General features: G+C 38.3%; 4 protein-coding genes across 5 annotated transcripts; 1 reads left to right on the top strand and 3 right to left on the bottom strand.

Moving 5' to 3' along the window:
• Positions 1–316: 316 nt before the first annotated feature.
• LOC130969400 (serine/threonine-protein kinase BSK5-like) lies at positions 317–4,042 on the top strand. The gene is made up of 10 exons (XM_057895094.1): positions 317–770; positions 921–1,141; positions 1,270–1,405; positions 1,595–1,728; positions 1,814–1,919; positions 2,050–2,135; positions 2,327–2,515; positions 2,614–2,778; positions 3,073–3,186; positions 3,504–4,042. Exons 1-10 carry the CDS (start codon positions 689–691, stop codon positions 3,744–3,746), a joined length of 1,476 nt encoding a protein of 491 aa, XP_057751077.1. The 5' UTR covers positions 317–688; the 3' UTR covers positions 3,747–4,042.
• Positions 4,043–4,314: 272 nt separating this feature from the next.
• LOC130969753 (protein DETOXIFICATION 42-like) lies at positions 4,315–7,915 on the bottom strand. 2 transcript variants are annotated; one of them, XM_057895624.1, is made up of 13 exons: positions 7,659–7,915; positions 7,458–7,579; positions 6,986–7,195; positions 6,614–6,798; positions 6,378–6,513; positions 6,197–6,293; positions 5,977–6,077; positions 5,707–5,870; positions 5,533–5,604; positions 5,316–5,432; positions 5,179–5,227; positions 4,853–4,968; positions 4,315–4,745 (listed from the first exon to the last, which is right to left on the bottom strand). In XM_057895624.1, exons 1-12 carry the CDS (start codon positions 7,727–7,729, stop codon positions 4,874–4,876), a joined length of 1,419 nt encoding a protein of 472 aa, XP_057751607.1. In that variant the 5' UTR covers positions 7,730–7,915; the 3' UTR covers positions 4,315–4,745; positions 4,853–4,873. The 2 variants fall into 2 exon arrangements, with proteins under 2 accessions (XP_057751607.1, XP_057751606.1); XM_057895623.1 differs by having other exon boundaries at positions 5,132–5,227.
• A 1,548-nt stretch (positions 7,916–9,463) lies between these two features.
• LOC130969856 (dicarboxylate transporter 1, chloroplastic-like) lies at positions 9,464–12,833 on the bottom strand. The gene is made up of 3 exons (XM_057895758.1): positions 11,553–12,833; positions 10,654–10,875; positions 9,464–10,196 (listed from the first exon to the last, which is right to left on the bottom strand). Exons 1-3 carry the CDS (start codon positions 12,648–12,650, stop codon positions 9,834–9,836), a joined length of 1,683 nt encoding a protein of 560 aa, XP_057751741.1. The 5' UTR covers positions 12,651–12,833; the 3' UTR covers positions 9,464–9,833.
• Positions 12,834–12,969: 136 nt separating this feature from the next.
• LOC130969690 (dicarboxylate transporter 1, chloroplastic-like) lies at positions 12,970–14,185 on the bottom strand. Its single transcript, XM_057895535.1, has 3 exons — positions 13,603–14,185; positions 13,052–13,524; positions 12,970–12,999 (listed from the first exon to the last, which is right to left on the bottom strand). Exons 1-3 carry the CDS (start codon positions 14,183–14,185, stop codon positions 12,970–12,972), a joined length of 1,086 nt encoding a protein of 361 aa, XP_057751518.1.
• Between the last annotated feature and the right edge of the window lie 1,633 nt (positions 14,186–15,818).

The raw sequence follows: 15,818 nt of genomic DNA on the forward strand, positions 1-15,818 counted from the left end.
TTAACAAAAACAATAAAAAAAAAATAAAAAATAAATTGTGTCTCTTGTTAATGTCTCATTATCCTGTCCCGACTCGTCCCTGAAAACAAATGCAGATTAGAGACAATGAAAAATGTGAATGTACATTACCGAATTGTAAAATATAGTTTATCAATTGCTGGTTTTTTTTGGCAATATTAATATTAATTGTTATATAATATAAAGATTTAAAATGATTTTCTTTTTACTTAAACTTAAAAGGCATAAATCAAAATGAGTATTTTAAAAGAGAAAGCAAAGAGTGCAGAGTGCAGTAGTGTGTAGTGTCTGAGCAAAAGTGTAGAAGAGAAGGAAAAAGAAGGAATGATGAAGAGCAGAAGTGACTGATATCATTCGTTCGAAGCTAACACCAAAAAAAACCAAGCTTTCCCTTTGGATCCCAAAAAAGTAATCCTTTTTCCCACACCCCACTTTCTCTCTTCCCAAACACACCCCATTTTCATTTCATTTTCTTTTTTTTCTTTTTGCCCCCCTCTCTACTCTCTCTACCCCTTCATAAAACGTGACAAGCACAAAACACACAGAGAGGAACCACTGCTTCAGAGAAAGAGATAGCTCCTCACATTTTCTTTTCTTCTTCTGCTGCTTCTTTTGTTTTTTTTTTTTTTTTTTTTTCTAAGCAGCATTGTGTTTTTTTGTTTTTTCACCAATGGGAGCTCGTTGCTCTAAATTCTCTCTCTGTTGGTGGCCTTCACACATCAAATCAAACCTTCACGACTTATCTGATAATGGTGACCCTTTTCATTTTCATTTTATTTTTATGTAACTTTAGTTGTCACTTTCTACGATCACAAGTAGAATAAGAAAAGAAGCTAATTTGAGCTTAAAGTTGAGGTTTTTAATATGGATTCATATCTCTCTGTGTGTGTGTGTGTATGCAGATGACGGGGGCAAGAATGAGAAGGATCAATGGGTTGGATTCAATGAGTACACGTGGGATCAGCTTAAGGTTGCAACTTCAGGTTTCTCACCAGAGAACATTGTCTCAGAACATGGAGAGAAAGCTCCCAATGTTGTTTACAAAGGAAGGCTTGAAGATGATAGGTTGGTTGCTGTGAAGCGCTTCAACAAATCAGCTTGGCCTGATTCAAGACAGTTTCTAGTTAGTGTCTTGCTTCTTCTTTTGATTTTGACTTTTTGGAATGTGTTGAGTTTGTGTGTGTAGCTTTAGTGAGTGGAAGTTCATATCTGTGATGTTATGTTTCTTTGTTTATTTGGAGTGGTTTTTAGGAGGAAGCAAGAGCAGTGGGGCAGTTAAGGAATGAAAGATTAGCTAACTTGGTTGGATGCTGCTGTGAAGGAGAAGAGAGGTTGCTTGTTGCAGAGTTCATGCCACATGAAACTCTCTCCAAACATCTCTTCCACTGTGAGTTTCCATTTGTTGGTTTATGTGTCTTGCTATCAAAAGGAGTAAAGATCTAATTTTGTTGTCATTATAGATTGAACTGTATTTTGCCCTGTCTTTATCGTGTTCATTTTACTTATTTATTTGTGAAGTATTTGTTCCCTTTATGTGATCCGTTGATTGTGGGATATGTGTGAACTTCTCTGGCAGGGGAGACACAGCCCATGAAATGGGCAATGAGGTTGAGAGTGGCATTGTATTTGGCACAAGCATTGGATTACTGCAGCAGTAGAGGAAGAGCATTGTATCATGATCTTAATGCTTATAGAATCTTGTTTGATGAGGTACTTTAGCTTTTAAAGCCATGTTTTGTGCTTCCTTTTGTTTGGTTTTGTGGACCATATCTTATATTGTTGCAATGGTGGACAGGATGCCAACCCCAGGCTCTCTTGTTTTGGACTCATGAAAAACAGTAGAGACGGCCGAAGCTATAGCACAAATTTAGCCTTCACTCCTCCGGAGTACTTGAGGACCGGTAATAAATAACTAATTCAACAACAAAAATCTTAGCCTTCAATTTGATATAGAACTGTTTTAGTAGTTAAAAGCATTACCACTTATTTCAATTTCTTCTACTGATCCAAAGCATGTTTGAAATTCGGCAGGAAGAATCACCCCTGAAAGTGTAGTATACAGTTTTGGCACACTTTTGCTTGATCTTCTGAGTGGAAAGCATATTCCACCCAGTCATGTAAACTCCCTCCTTGAACATTTATTCTCTTCTTTATAATTTAAGGTTGTATTTGTTCAGTGAGCCTTTGGCCTGTACAAACTGAACAAATGCTTGCACCTTAAAACATAAATGATGGTTTGGCTTAACATGATCAAATCATTGCTATATAACTCAGATTCAATAGGTAACATAATGCTTTTTATGTGCAGGCACTTGACCTTATACGCGGCAAAAATTTTTCCTTGCTGATGGACTCTTGTTTAGAAGGTCATTTTTCGAATGATGATGGAACTGAGATAGTGAGATTGGCTTCGCGTTGTCTACAATATGAACCTCGGGAGAGACCAAATGCAAAGTCACTTGTGACCGCTCTAACTCCTCTTCAGAAAGAAACTTCAGTATGCAATATCTTTCACTCATTGACTTTCTTCATTGAAGACAGTTGGAAGCACCGAAACATATTTAGTATTTTGTTTATGGCTGTGGTATTTTGCAGGTACTGTCGTATGTTTTGATGGGCATACCAGATGGGAATGTATCATCAAAGGAAACAGTTTCTTTGACACCTTTTGGTGAAGCTTGTTCAAGAAGAGATCTCACTGCTATACATGAAATTTTGGATAAGGTGGGGTACAAGGATGATGAAGATGTTGCGAACGAGGTATCCTATTGTTCTCTAGATTTCCTTCTGATTTGGACCTTTCTTAAGAGAATTCTGTTATAGGCTACACTTAATTTTTTTGTCTATGGAGAATTTTAGATTCTGCTTGTATGCTGGATGCCAAATGAGCTAGGACTAGCTTTTTTACCACTCAATTTTCCAATATTTCCAAGTGTAGACCTTTTGAGTTTCTCTCTTAAAAGTTTTTGGTTGAATTTTATGACAAGATATTCCGATAACCTTCCGTAACCTTGTGTTAAATTGGTATCTGTGCAACTTTATATTTTATTGCAGCTTTCCTTCCAAATGTGGACAAATCAAATACAGGAAACTCTGAATTCTAAGAAGCTTGGAGATACTGCTTTTCGTGCTAGAGACTTCTCCACAGCCATTGACTACTACACACAAGTAAGTTAGCTTCAAATTCTTGGGAGAGAAGTCCATTGTAAATCACCAAAACAACATTCATACATTAACAAAACAAAAAAAACAAAAAAAAGAGAAAGAAGGTGAAGTTTAAAGTTTAACGCTTTGGTATTACCTATAATCCTATGAAATTTTTAAGTTGATGGACAGTTGAATATATTCATGTTTTGCAAGTTGCAATTAGAGGATTGAGTTTCCAGAATAAGTCAATTATTCACAATGCATTATGTAACTATAGTACTATACTTTCTTTGGCCAGATATATGATTATGATTTCTTTATGCTTATTTTATGTGTAGTTCATTGATGTTGGGACCATGGTATCGCCAACCGTGTATGCCAGGCGTTGCTTATGCTATCTTATGAATGACATGCCACAAGAGGCACTCGGAGATGCTATGCAAGCTCAATCAGTATCTCCCACATGGCCGACGGCATTCTATCTTCAAGCTGCTGCACTCTTCAGCCTTGGCATGGACAACGATGCACAGGAAAGTCTTAAAGACGGCACAATACTGGAAACCAGGAAGCATAGAAATTGAAACTGTATAGTCCTTTTTTTCCCTTGCTTTGATTTCCCTTCATTTTATCATAGTTACTAGTGTAGTTACTCGTGTGACGCAAGAGATACTTAACAAGATCTGCATGCTAGGAAGTTTATATGACTAAAATATATGGTACATAAAGTGTATCTTTCCCTTAGCAGCTCCCTTAGGCTGAAAGACACTTGATTGCTATGGCTATGGCCTACATATGCTTGTTCTTTTTGGTCCAATCTTGTGAATCACAAATTGTTCAAGCTTCTTCATTCTTATAGATGTTAATTTTTTCAGTCAGCCTCCTGTACCGTTATTTATAATCATATTCACTTAACAAACTGGTTGGTATTTTTTACCTCTTAATCTTTTTGAATTATTATTGGTTAATAATCAAAGGTAAGAAACACTTTGTTACAAAGAACCTGAGACAATAAAACCTTAACCATCAACACCTTGATATTATCAATGTCATTGTGCTGTACATTTGTACTCACTATTTAGCTTTTTCAATAGGTCTATGGCTTAGTTTTGATTGGGTTTTGGAAAAAATGACAAATTAAGCTTCTTTATATGTGTCATCAACAAAAAATGACAAACCATACTACAAGTAGAAGACACTCCCCCTGTCATTTCTTCCAACATTGCATGTTCCATGGAATCTTTCATTTTCACAATGTTCATCTAATCATTACTATTGTAAGATTGAGTGGTTACCATTACATCCAAAGGTATATACATTAACTAAGAATCAACTCTTAATTATTTAAGCTCACTGGCTATTATAAAGCTCTATAATCTGATTGTGACTCTAATCCCGCTTAAGGATGCTGATTCATAGCCAGCAATTATTTGTCAAACAATCAAACCAAGCACAATTTGGTAGAAGCCTGTGAAAGTGGGGTCAAATAAATGAAGCTATGCCTTTGAATATGATTATGGTCATATGGTGACTAATACTCTCACTTCCTAAGGATCTTCCAAGGTCCTGATCCTGTTCCAATCCTGCATAAACATAATTCATTGATTGATTACCTTGAATTCAACATAGTAAGAACTAAAAATGCCTTGGAAAAGTGATCGTTTAGGAAAAATCCAACTGAATTTTTTACCTCAAGAAGCCAGCAAATGCTCTAAGACCCATATAGATGGTCAAAGCAACCCAAATTCCTATGAATGATGCTGATAAAAATAGTAGGCAAATGATGCTGACAACTGCCACTATAAGCTGAGAATGAAGATAATGATTAAGTAAATCAATTTCTATCAAGAAAAGACAATCTTTAGCAAAGTTTGGATGCTAACTTTGCATCATTTATAACTACTTAAGATTCATAAAATATGCAGTATATAATCCCTTATAGCACGAAGACATGGAAGAAAATACACACCAAAGAGAATGCTGAATATGCAAAGTCAGATGCACCAAAGTTAATACCATCAAATACAAATGCCAAAGCATTGATGGGTTGGGTGGCTGCAACAAACTGATAGAAACAATCAAACATAAATATAAGTCTCACAAATTTAGGGTGCTGAAAAGATTAAATACCAATGTACACAAAATAGACTTACAGGTATTCCAATTTTTATGAGGTGGAGGACATCAACATCTCTTGTAAATAGTTTAGCTCCAAAAGGAAGTCCTGCACCAAGAATGAATGCAAGAGCCAATCCCAGAACCAAACCCATCTGCAATATAATAGTTTGTTAGTCTTGCAGCTAATTTAATTGAGCAAAGATTAGGATCTTTTTTTTTTTGTTTTTTTTGGTAAATAGCAATGTAAAGAACCTGTAATACTCGAGCCGCAGTCTCAGTGGCCTTGTCATAGTCCTTGGCAGCAAATGCGCCTGCAAGAATTGCCTGCAATCAACTTGATATTCTCAATAGAAGTTATGAACAAGAATAGATTGAAAGTAGGATGAAGTAAAAAAAAGTGCATTATGTAAACAGAGAGGTATCAACCTGCCCAGCAACTGCAAGACCATCGGCAAGAAGAGATACTGCCAGCCAAATCTGCAGGCAGACTTGAAATGCAGCCATAGATTTTGATCCCTGGCGTGCAGCTAGTGAGGCGGCCAAAGTGACACAGAATGTTACAGCAGTTACTCTCATTAACAACAGAAAACCTGGATGACAAGAATGAAACAAAAAATAATCTCAATGCTGAAATGCTAGTTAACCTATTTGGCTATTTCCCAGGGATAATCAACTTGAAATGCTAGTTAACCTTACCATTTTTGAGAAATCGATCGAACTGCAGATGCTTGATGCTGGGAGGCATAAGATCAACTTTTTGCATCAATTTCCACAGGAGTATTACAGAAATTAGGTACCTGCATTCACAGTTAATTTGAAAATAAGAGATGACTAAGAGGGAAAGAAGCAAAAGAAAAATAAGAGTTAACATTAGAGTATAGTTAGAGTGTTCTAACTCCAATGATATAATACTTACTGAGATATAACATGAGCAATGGCTGCACCACTAACACCTAAGCGGAATACAAACATGAACAAAGGATCCAGTGCTATGTTGGTCAAATCTCCTGCCACTGGATCACATAAGGGAAAGGGTCATCAGAATTAGATGATATTAGGATGTTGCAACACACAATTGATAAAATTTTAAGGCATACAAGTTGCATATAGAGGTGTTTTAGTGTCTTTAAATCCTCGGAAGACTCCCTGCATTGCTAACGAGAGAAGAACAGCCGGCGCGCCAAGAGATCTCAATGTCAGGTAGTTCTGTGCAGGTTTCAGCATGGGGGAGTCCTTCATGAAAAATATTGTGTACAATAAATATGTTAAACAAAATGCTAAAGCGCTGAAACTAAAATGATCATTCTGCAAATGTTTATAAGAAACCACTTACATAATTTACTCCCATGAAGTGCAATAAAGGTTTTGCTGCAAATATGAGGAATATTGCCTGGACAAGGCCAAGAATACCACCAATTACCAATGCAGATGATGCAGAAGGGATATGCCTTCTCTTATTCTCAACCTTAACTACATTTGAGTCCATATGGATCAAATCTGGTTTCTGAACATCTCCATCTGTTATAACCAAAAAAAGTGTCTCAATGCCTTGTTGTGCAAACTATGAAGCACGGACACACCAAGTGACGTGTCACGTGTCCATGTTTTAAGAATTTTTGGCAGAACATAGACAGTAGAAATATTCGAAGAAAACATGACTAAAAACCAAACCACCATGATTTAGATAAGAATGGGAGAATGTTACCTTTATCTGGTATAAGTTCATTGATTTCAGCTTTCAGAATGGAACCTTCTTCCAAGGATTCACTATCCTCTACCAGAGGGCTGGCTGCTGTAAGGGCATCTTCCTCAGCCACAAAAGAAGTAGTCACACTGACGAGTGGGAAAATTGCAATCCTTGATATTTGATTGAAGAGAGCTATGGATACTCCTACAGCAGCAAGCTCCACTGCACCTGTATGCATAAACCAACGATATTTAACAGTGGACACGTTATACAACATTCAAGTATATATCACTTAGCCCTTAGACTTCATTTGGTAACTGTCTTAGGACAGAAATACAAAAATATTGACAGACACAAACTTGTTTGGAGAAAGAGACAGATACATGGATATAAATAGAGACATGACCATTTTGTCTTATCTCTATCTCCTTTTTTATATTTTCTGTTACGAGACACTTAGCAAACTTGGAGTTAATGGTGGAACATATACCTATTCGGCCAATGAATGCTGTGTCAACCAGTGAAGCAATAGGATCAGCTGTCAAAGCCATAGCAGAAGGCACTGCAATTGACAATATTTCCCAACCAAGTTTGTCTGCTTTGAAAACAAGTCTGCAGTAAGAAGAAAAAAAAAAAGTCAAGAATTACACCTGTTGAAGAGAAACAATGAAGTAGCAATGAAAATAAGTACCTGGTATCCCTAAATAAACTGCAAATTGGAATTCTGCTCCCATCTTGTATTGAAATGAGTTTGTCAGCCATATCAAGGAAGCCAAATTAAGTTTTCTACTTATGAAACCAACATGAAGAGTTGTCGTTAATAGGGCCACTAAAATGATACTAGATACCAGAATTCAGACGCCAAAAATTTCTATGTTCTCCATATATATATGATTTAATACTGGCCTAAAAATCAAAGCATAGTATCAATGATCAAGGAACAGTTATGACAAGTTGATAGAGCAGGTGGAGGCGCTTAGAAATTAATATAAGAGTGCCAAACGGTAAAAGAAAGAAAAAGAGGACAGTTTCCTATGACACTTTCAGAGGAAGTTCACCAGAAATTTCCCTTTAGAGTGGCATTTAACTAAGGAGATAGAAGATTTTGAATGAAAAGAAAGAAAGAGACCCACCAAACTCTGATTCCAAATAAGACAAAGAAACTGCCTTGCAGATTCTTCTTCCTGAGTGAATTAAACAGCATTTTGCGGCACATGTTATGTCAACATGTCATATAAATGCAAAGTGTTTTAGGTTTGGAAACTATGTAGAGCACATTCAGTGCCACCTTGAAATAATATCACTACACATTATTAATGTGAAACAACTCCAAATGCAATTTTCTTCCCTCTCATCATATGATAATAATTACATTGGTTTTATTAAACTTGCACCATTGTGAACAACCATAGTATTAGGCCTAGTGGTAAGTGTTTGATCCAAGTATCCAACACATGGACTTGAACATGAATGGAAACATTTTGGAGTAAATGTATGTTAAGCAATTTGGGCTATCGTATACATATACAAATAGATTTATGCATGTGACATGTGTGAGACTAAAATTAAAATCATTAACTATTGGATGCACTAAAAATATGTTTGTGTCACACTCAAGTTGCGTGCAAGATTCAAGAGAACAAGTGAACAACCTAAGTTACATCGTAGCTGAGACTTTAGTTCAAGTGGTAATTCATATGCCTCTTAATATGATTGTGAGTTATCCAATTCATCTCGCAAAAAAAAAAAAAAAAAAAAACCTTAGTTTCATCGAAAAAATTCACTTGCTGCTTCGTCCTCACTAGCCGCTCCCATGATCCGGGGTGGCATTTGGCTTACGTTTGTATCTTAATATTTTATTCTTAATAACAATCTTGTCTCTTATACGAAAAAAATGTTGGTATTTGTTACACTTCTTGGTACGGTGATTAAGACTGAATCCCAAACTTTATCTAAATAAATGAATAACATTACTTTTCTAGTTACGTACTTCAATGTTGCAACAAAAATCCTTGTCTAATTTATGTTTTGTACATAGATACATACTTTGTTTTAAACAAGGTACAAGAATTTCTTTTCTTCCGTGAATTTTACATGTGAATGTGATTAAAAGGTGAAAAAGGTAAAACGTATAGATAAAGTGTCGTAAACTCTCACGTATCAGTGTATTTGGAATTTGGTCCTTAAGATCAAACCAAGTGATTAGTGATTTACTAAAACAGAGCTCTCTTTCGAATTCCAATAATGAACGAATCTATGCCGAGAGAATTTCGAATCGGGAACGGATTCTCTCTGCTGCTTTAAAAACTGGACATGGTCAATGGTATCATCTAAACCATTAAAAATTATTAAAATTAATGGTAATGATCAAAATTAATTTTGAATTCCACACAATAAAATTTAATCGAATAATAATTTCCGTGGGGCCTTTTAAATATTAAATATGTTTAGCCATTATAACATCAATTACTGAAATTTTATATTTTCCTGTGTAATTTTGAATTCAGAATGTGTTATTGTATGTCAAGATGTTAACAATTCAGCATAAGAAAATGGAATTATTTTAGACTCCTAACTATTCAGCAAAACTTGAAGCAGCAAGGCATACAACTACAATATTAACCTGATTCCTGAATAGCAGGAAGTCCTTACATTTCAAAAATCATATAAAATGTTCTACCCCAGATCTAAAATGACCAGCTGTAATTTTTCCCACCTAAGTCTCCATCAAAACCTCCCGATAATTATTTCTTGGAGAATCGCAAAAAGGTTAGCAGTATGCTTCGACTGCTGATTACAACGAGATGTGCAAAAATCTTGAAAAGTTAAAATCGTGTGTGGGCAAAACTCTTTAACAGGCTCCCATTTACCACAAGCCAATGGCTTTCCACCAAACTCCTCCAAGTCCAAGCCAGATTACAATGTTAACAATACTGATGAGGAATCCGTAGCCCCACCATTTGGCGAGTGGAACATAGTTGGCGCCGTAAAATACAGGGGCTGATCCAATCCCATAATGAGTAAGGCCGCCCATGAGGTTGGAGAGGAAGGAAAGCACCATGGCTCCAAAGAACGGTGGAGTTCCCAGAGCAGTGGCGACAGACAAGAAAGCAGTGAACATGGCACCTATATGAGCAGCTCCACTTGCAAAGAAGTAGTGAGAGTAGAAGTAGAGGAGGACAAGGATTCCAAAAGATAGTTGCCAAGAGAGACCCAATCCACCAACAAACTGCATGAAACAACATTAACAAATCATTTCATTAGAAGAATCAAGGAATGTGATAAGAATTAAAGGCAGTATTGTTGACTAACAGAGCAGAGGCATGAAACACGAAGCCTAATTATTCCAAGATGAATATTTCAAATAATTATATTATGGACTTTGTTAGGTAGACAATGCCTTTTGTGAACAATATGAACAATAGGCTCTAAGATTAGCCCAATAAGGTAAAAACATACTACACCCCCAAATTACCCACCCAAATCTTAATATTAGAATAACCATCCGCACACCTAGTGAATTGAACATCCGACATATCCATTGTTCATATTGTTTAGTATTTTCATTATCTACCTATACTTTTTCTTATATTATACACAGTTGGTTGATAGCTATTAGCATCTACATTATTCAAAATATGAAATGATCAATGAAGATTAACCATCGGCCAGGCAGAATAACATACCTTGACCACAGTTTGACTGAACCAAGAAATGAGACCATATTTGTTCAAATATCCAGCCATGGCAATGAGGGCAGCAAACCATGTGAGAGTATCCCAGGCAACTCCCTCAGCCAAGCACTCCTTCCATGTTACGACCCCAGTGACAAGGAGTACAGATAATCCAAGAATGGCAGCAGTGACAGCATCAATATTAAGAACCCCTCCAAAAACCCAAAGTCCTACCTGTTACAACAGAGCAAGAGAGTGAATACAATACCCAGGGGATAGAAGATTTCATGGTATACGGCAACATAACTACTGTACCATCAATTTCTCATACCAGTAAATTAGTTATAAATAACCAGAGGATTCAAAAATCAATTAAGCAAACCAGTGGTGTGCTAGTCATAACCAATGCCCTAAACTTACTATAGTTACATCGCCCAATAGTAAAGCCACAATGCCAGGATGCACGTCTATCCTGATGTGTATATCCAATTAACAATACTCTAAACACAAAATCCAATAGCGAACTACACACCAATTCAAACTCTTGCATGCAGCTAACAATAGATTCAAACACGGTCAACATTGAAGAAGCACAAATTCCTAAGTTTGTCGTTGAACAAGTTCCTATCTATCAACTCTGCATTTACAAATTTGAAACTCCAATCCTTGTGTAATCAATTGACAAGCTAACACTGTCAACAAATCAACTCAACAACCAAACAAGTTATTGTCAAATTGAATACCAAAATTATGAATTCCCTACCAAGCCATCCACAAGCATAGCTCCAAAAAACAAATATGGGAAACACTTCACCGCACAATTGCTCATTTTCTCTACATAGAACGCAAAAACCAACTAACAGAAACAAAATTTATCTAAATTCAGCAACTTGAATTCATTCTATGATTACCGTAAGAAGCAGTGTCAATGTCATGATCTTCTCATGCGAAGTCATAGGTCCCATCTTCTGCAACCTCTCCCTCGCAAGCTTCGGCGCGTCGGGGCTACTCTTCATCCCGGGCGGGTAGATAACATACAGTATCAACGGCACCAACACCAATGAAACCAGGCCCGGAACGATCCCAGCCTTAGCCCAATCCACCCACCCAATAGTCTTGTTAATCGCATTCTGAGTCAGAGTTGCACATAGCGGGTTCGCCGCCATCGCCGTCAGGAACATCGCCGACGAGATCACGGACGTCTGAAAACACGTCAGCATGAGCCACGACCCCAAGCGATTCTCCGTCCCGTCGCCAGCGTTGCTTCCGCATGCAACGCAGAGAGCCTTCACAAGTGGCAGGAAAATTCCACCGGCGCGCGCTGAAACCGAGGGAATCGCTGGCGCGAGAAGCGCTTCGCTGAAGACCAAGCTGTACCCTAACCCTAGCGAGGAGCTTCCGAAGAGTGAGACGAACTGGTACGCGACGCGGTTACCGAGGCCGGTCTTGATGAATCCCTTGGCGAAGAAGAAGGCGAGGCAGATGAGCCACGGGATCGGGTCGCCAAAGCCTGAGAACGCCGCGGGGAATGGAAGGGTTTTAGTGAGGACAGAGACGCCGAGTCCGAGGAGGGCGACGGCACCGAGAGGTAGCGGCTGCGTGATGATCCCGACGATGGTGCCGAGGAAGATCGCGAGGAGCTGCCATGCGTTACGAGAGACGCCGGCGGGGACGGGAGAGTACCAGACGAGGACGCCGATGGCTATGGAGGCGAGTAAGGGCTTCATGGAGGCCCCTTGCCATGGCTGAGGAGGTGGAGGTGGCGGAGATGCTGACGTAATGGAAGCTGTACCAGCGACGGAGGCTACGACGGTAGAATGTGCTCGATTAGATTTGAAAGGAGCATTGGAAATGGAGGTGATGAGATTGAAAGAGCGTGGTTTAAGAGTGAGGGGTTTGAAGGTGGTGGAAGTGGTGGGAAGGGAATGGAGGAGTGGTTTGGGTTTGGGGGAGAGGGAGCGGAGGCGTAGGGAGGGGAGAGTGGTGGCGGAGAGGGCTATGGAGGCCATGTTAGGGGCTGGGATCCGATGTGGTGTGTGTGTGTGTATTGTTGCTTAATAGAGGTGCAGCGCCATGGTGCGCTGAAGTGATGAGAGATACAATTTGGAGCGTCGGATGCGTAGGTAGGAATATGCAGATTTGTTGGCTTGCCCCTTGTGAATGGCGTCTGTCACAGTTGGAGCTATTGGAATCTCCGAACTTGAAACATAACGAGACAAGTGAAGTCGGGTCAGTTATGTGGTGTGTGGACAGCGAGCAGCATGGGAAAGTCACCATGGACTACGTGTCTAATTGTCCAATGCGTAATAGTGGCGCTATGGGCTTTAATCAAAGACCTTTTTGGGCCACAAGGCCCAGCTATAACATACAAAATTATATGCGAAATAAGAAAAAAGAAATGGTGCCGTACCGTAAGGAAGAGAGTAGCAGCCATGATGTTTTCGTTGAGAGTCATAGGTCCCATAAGTTGCAACTTGTCCCTAGCAACCCTTGGAGCATCAGGGCTATTCTTTACGCCCGGCGGGTAAATCACGTACAAGATCAACGGCACAACAACCAATGACACCGCACCCGGCACAGCCGCCGCAACGGCCCAATCGCTCCATCCAATCCCCCTCCCTATGGCCCCACGCGCCAGCGTCCCGCACAGAGGGTTGGCGGCCATGGCAGTCAGGAACATGGCAGAAGAGATCACGGAGGTTTGGAAGCAGGTTAGAGTGAGCCATGAGCCTAGCTTGCTCTCGGTTCCATCGCCAACGTTGCTGCCACATGCTTCGCTCAGAGACTTCACTAATGGGAGTATGATCCCACCTGCTCTTGCTGAAACTGAAGGTATGGCTGGTGCAAGCAATGCTTCGCTCAACACCAAGCTGTATCCTAATCCTGATCACATAATATAAATCTGCTTCTTAGCATGCATTTAACTAACTTTTGTCACCAAATTCCATAACTACTACTTACCAAGGGAGGAGCTTCCGGCGAGTGACACCACGTGGTACGCGATTCTCGTTCCTAACCCGGTTTTGATGAACCCTTTGGCGAAGAAGAAAGCCAGCGCCACCAGCCAAGGTATCTGGTCACCAAAGGCCGAGAATGCCGCGGCGTATGTTAGCGTTTTGGTGAGCACGGCGGTGCATAAACCCATGATAGCAACAGCCCCCAGCGGAAGCGGCTGCGTGATGATGCCGACGATAGTCGCCATGAAAATGGAGAGAAGCTGCCACGCGTTTCTGGGTACTCCAGAAGGCGAAGGGAGGAGCCAGAGGATGAGACCTGTTGCGACGGAAGCCAGTAATGGCTTCAGCTTCGCACCTTGCCATGGTTGTGGAGGAGGGAGTGTTGTGGTAGTAGACGCAGCGGCGGCAGCGTAGGGTTTATTAATAAGTTTTGTTGTGAATTGGAAGGGTTTGAGTTTGATCGAAGGGAATGAGAGTGGTGTTGTGGTTTGAAGGGGTTTGAATTTGATGGAAGAGAGGTTTGAAGTGAATGGCAGTGTGGTTGGTTTCGGAAGAGGGTATCTGATTATTAGAGATGTGGAAGCCATGGATGAAGAGTGTTATCACCTTGTTGAGAATGAAAAAAGAAGCTGAATATAATTTGAGATAGATTGATATATTGAACATCATATAAAGTCAGCAGAATCCACATGTCATGGTTTTGCAGATTGCATGCAGCAACTGCTAGCTAGCTATCTCTACCTCTGTTTTTGGTTTCTATATATTTATTGTTTCTTTTAGTTGGTTAAATTATTAGGCTTATTATTGTTAGCAGTGTCATCAATAGTCATCATATTATTCTTGTTAGTTATTTCGGTATGCCTAGTGAAGCTGCCTAGTAAAGTGTTTTGTATTTATTCTAAGTATGCGGTGTGATGAGGAGGATTTGTGTAAAGCATTAAGGAGTAAGGACCTTTGAGTATACTAAGGAAAGATACATAGTAAAATGTTAAATTTGGTGAAGCAATGCAAGGTAAAAGTTTTAGACCTTTGTATTACTTTTTATTGGGTATGTTTCATACAAAATGTTAAATTTATTTTGTTTTCCCCTCATTTTGTGTGCACCATTTTTAATATCATAAGTAAAAGATACACATAAATAATGTACACAACTATAATATATATAATATTTTAAAATTTTAACGAGTATAATTCTCAAAAAATTTATAAGTACTAACAGAATCGAAATAATAAAAACATAATATCTTATAATAAATATTTAGATATATTAAATAAATTTAATCAATGTTAATTAATTGTAATATATTTTCATATCCTTCCTCAAACTCAAATGACAGTCACTTGAGTTTAAAATTTATTGAAAACAACAAAACAGAGAAAAAATGTATAAAATAATAGAACGGAGGCGGATAGAATGCTAAAAAGAAAAGTGCAAACAGAGCTGTCGGAAGAAAGCGCAGATGAAAATGCCACAAGAAAATACAGATGGAACTGCCATAAAAATACGATAATTTTATTAGAAAAAAAAATAATTTATCCTCTTTAAGGAGGATATCATGACTCTGATATCATGTTAGAAAAGGTAAGAGAGAGCAGTAGAAATTTGTGTATATTCAAGTAGTTATAGAATGATATTTATAGATATTAAGAAAATCAAAATAATAAAGACGTAATATTCTATAATAAATATTCAGATATATTAAATCATTCTAATCAATGCTAATTAATCCTAATATATTCTAACAAAATTAATATGTTTTTGAATGATTTGTTAGGTATATAGAAAAATTATATTCACAATTTTATGTTTGTTAGAATCTAATATCTATTTAACGATTTATCGTTGGTCGATTGGTTGCTGCATGCAGCAGAATTTGAATTCTCCACATTTATTTAAATCGATGAGTGAGTTAATTACTCGACCAATGATGGATTTTGTGAATAATGTGAACAATAGGTCAAAGACAGAACACTAAATGTGCAGAAAAAATAGAAATAGCAAAAGACAATGATCAATGAGTGAAAAGAATGTAATATTCTTCTTGTATTGCAAATGAGAATGGTGGATATATATATACACACAATAGGACTAAAATTACAGCTCATTATTGAATGGTGAAACTTGGGTAATTCTATGATTGCCAACATCTTTTCTGTACAGCAAGGCAAAAAAGATGTTTCTGGAGTTATGATGGTACAGTTCCTGATAAGGATGGAATT

This window comes from Arachis stenosperma, chromosome 3, assembly GCF_014773155.1.
Source record: "Arachis stenosperma cultivar V10309 chromosome 3, arast.V10309.gnm1.PFL2, whole genome shotgun sequence".
NCBI classification, from domain to species: Eukaryota; Viridiplantae; Streptophyta; class Magnoliopsida; order Fabales; family Fabaceae; genus Arachis; species Arachis stenosperma.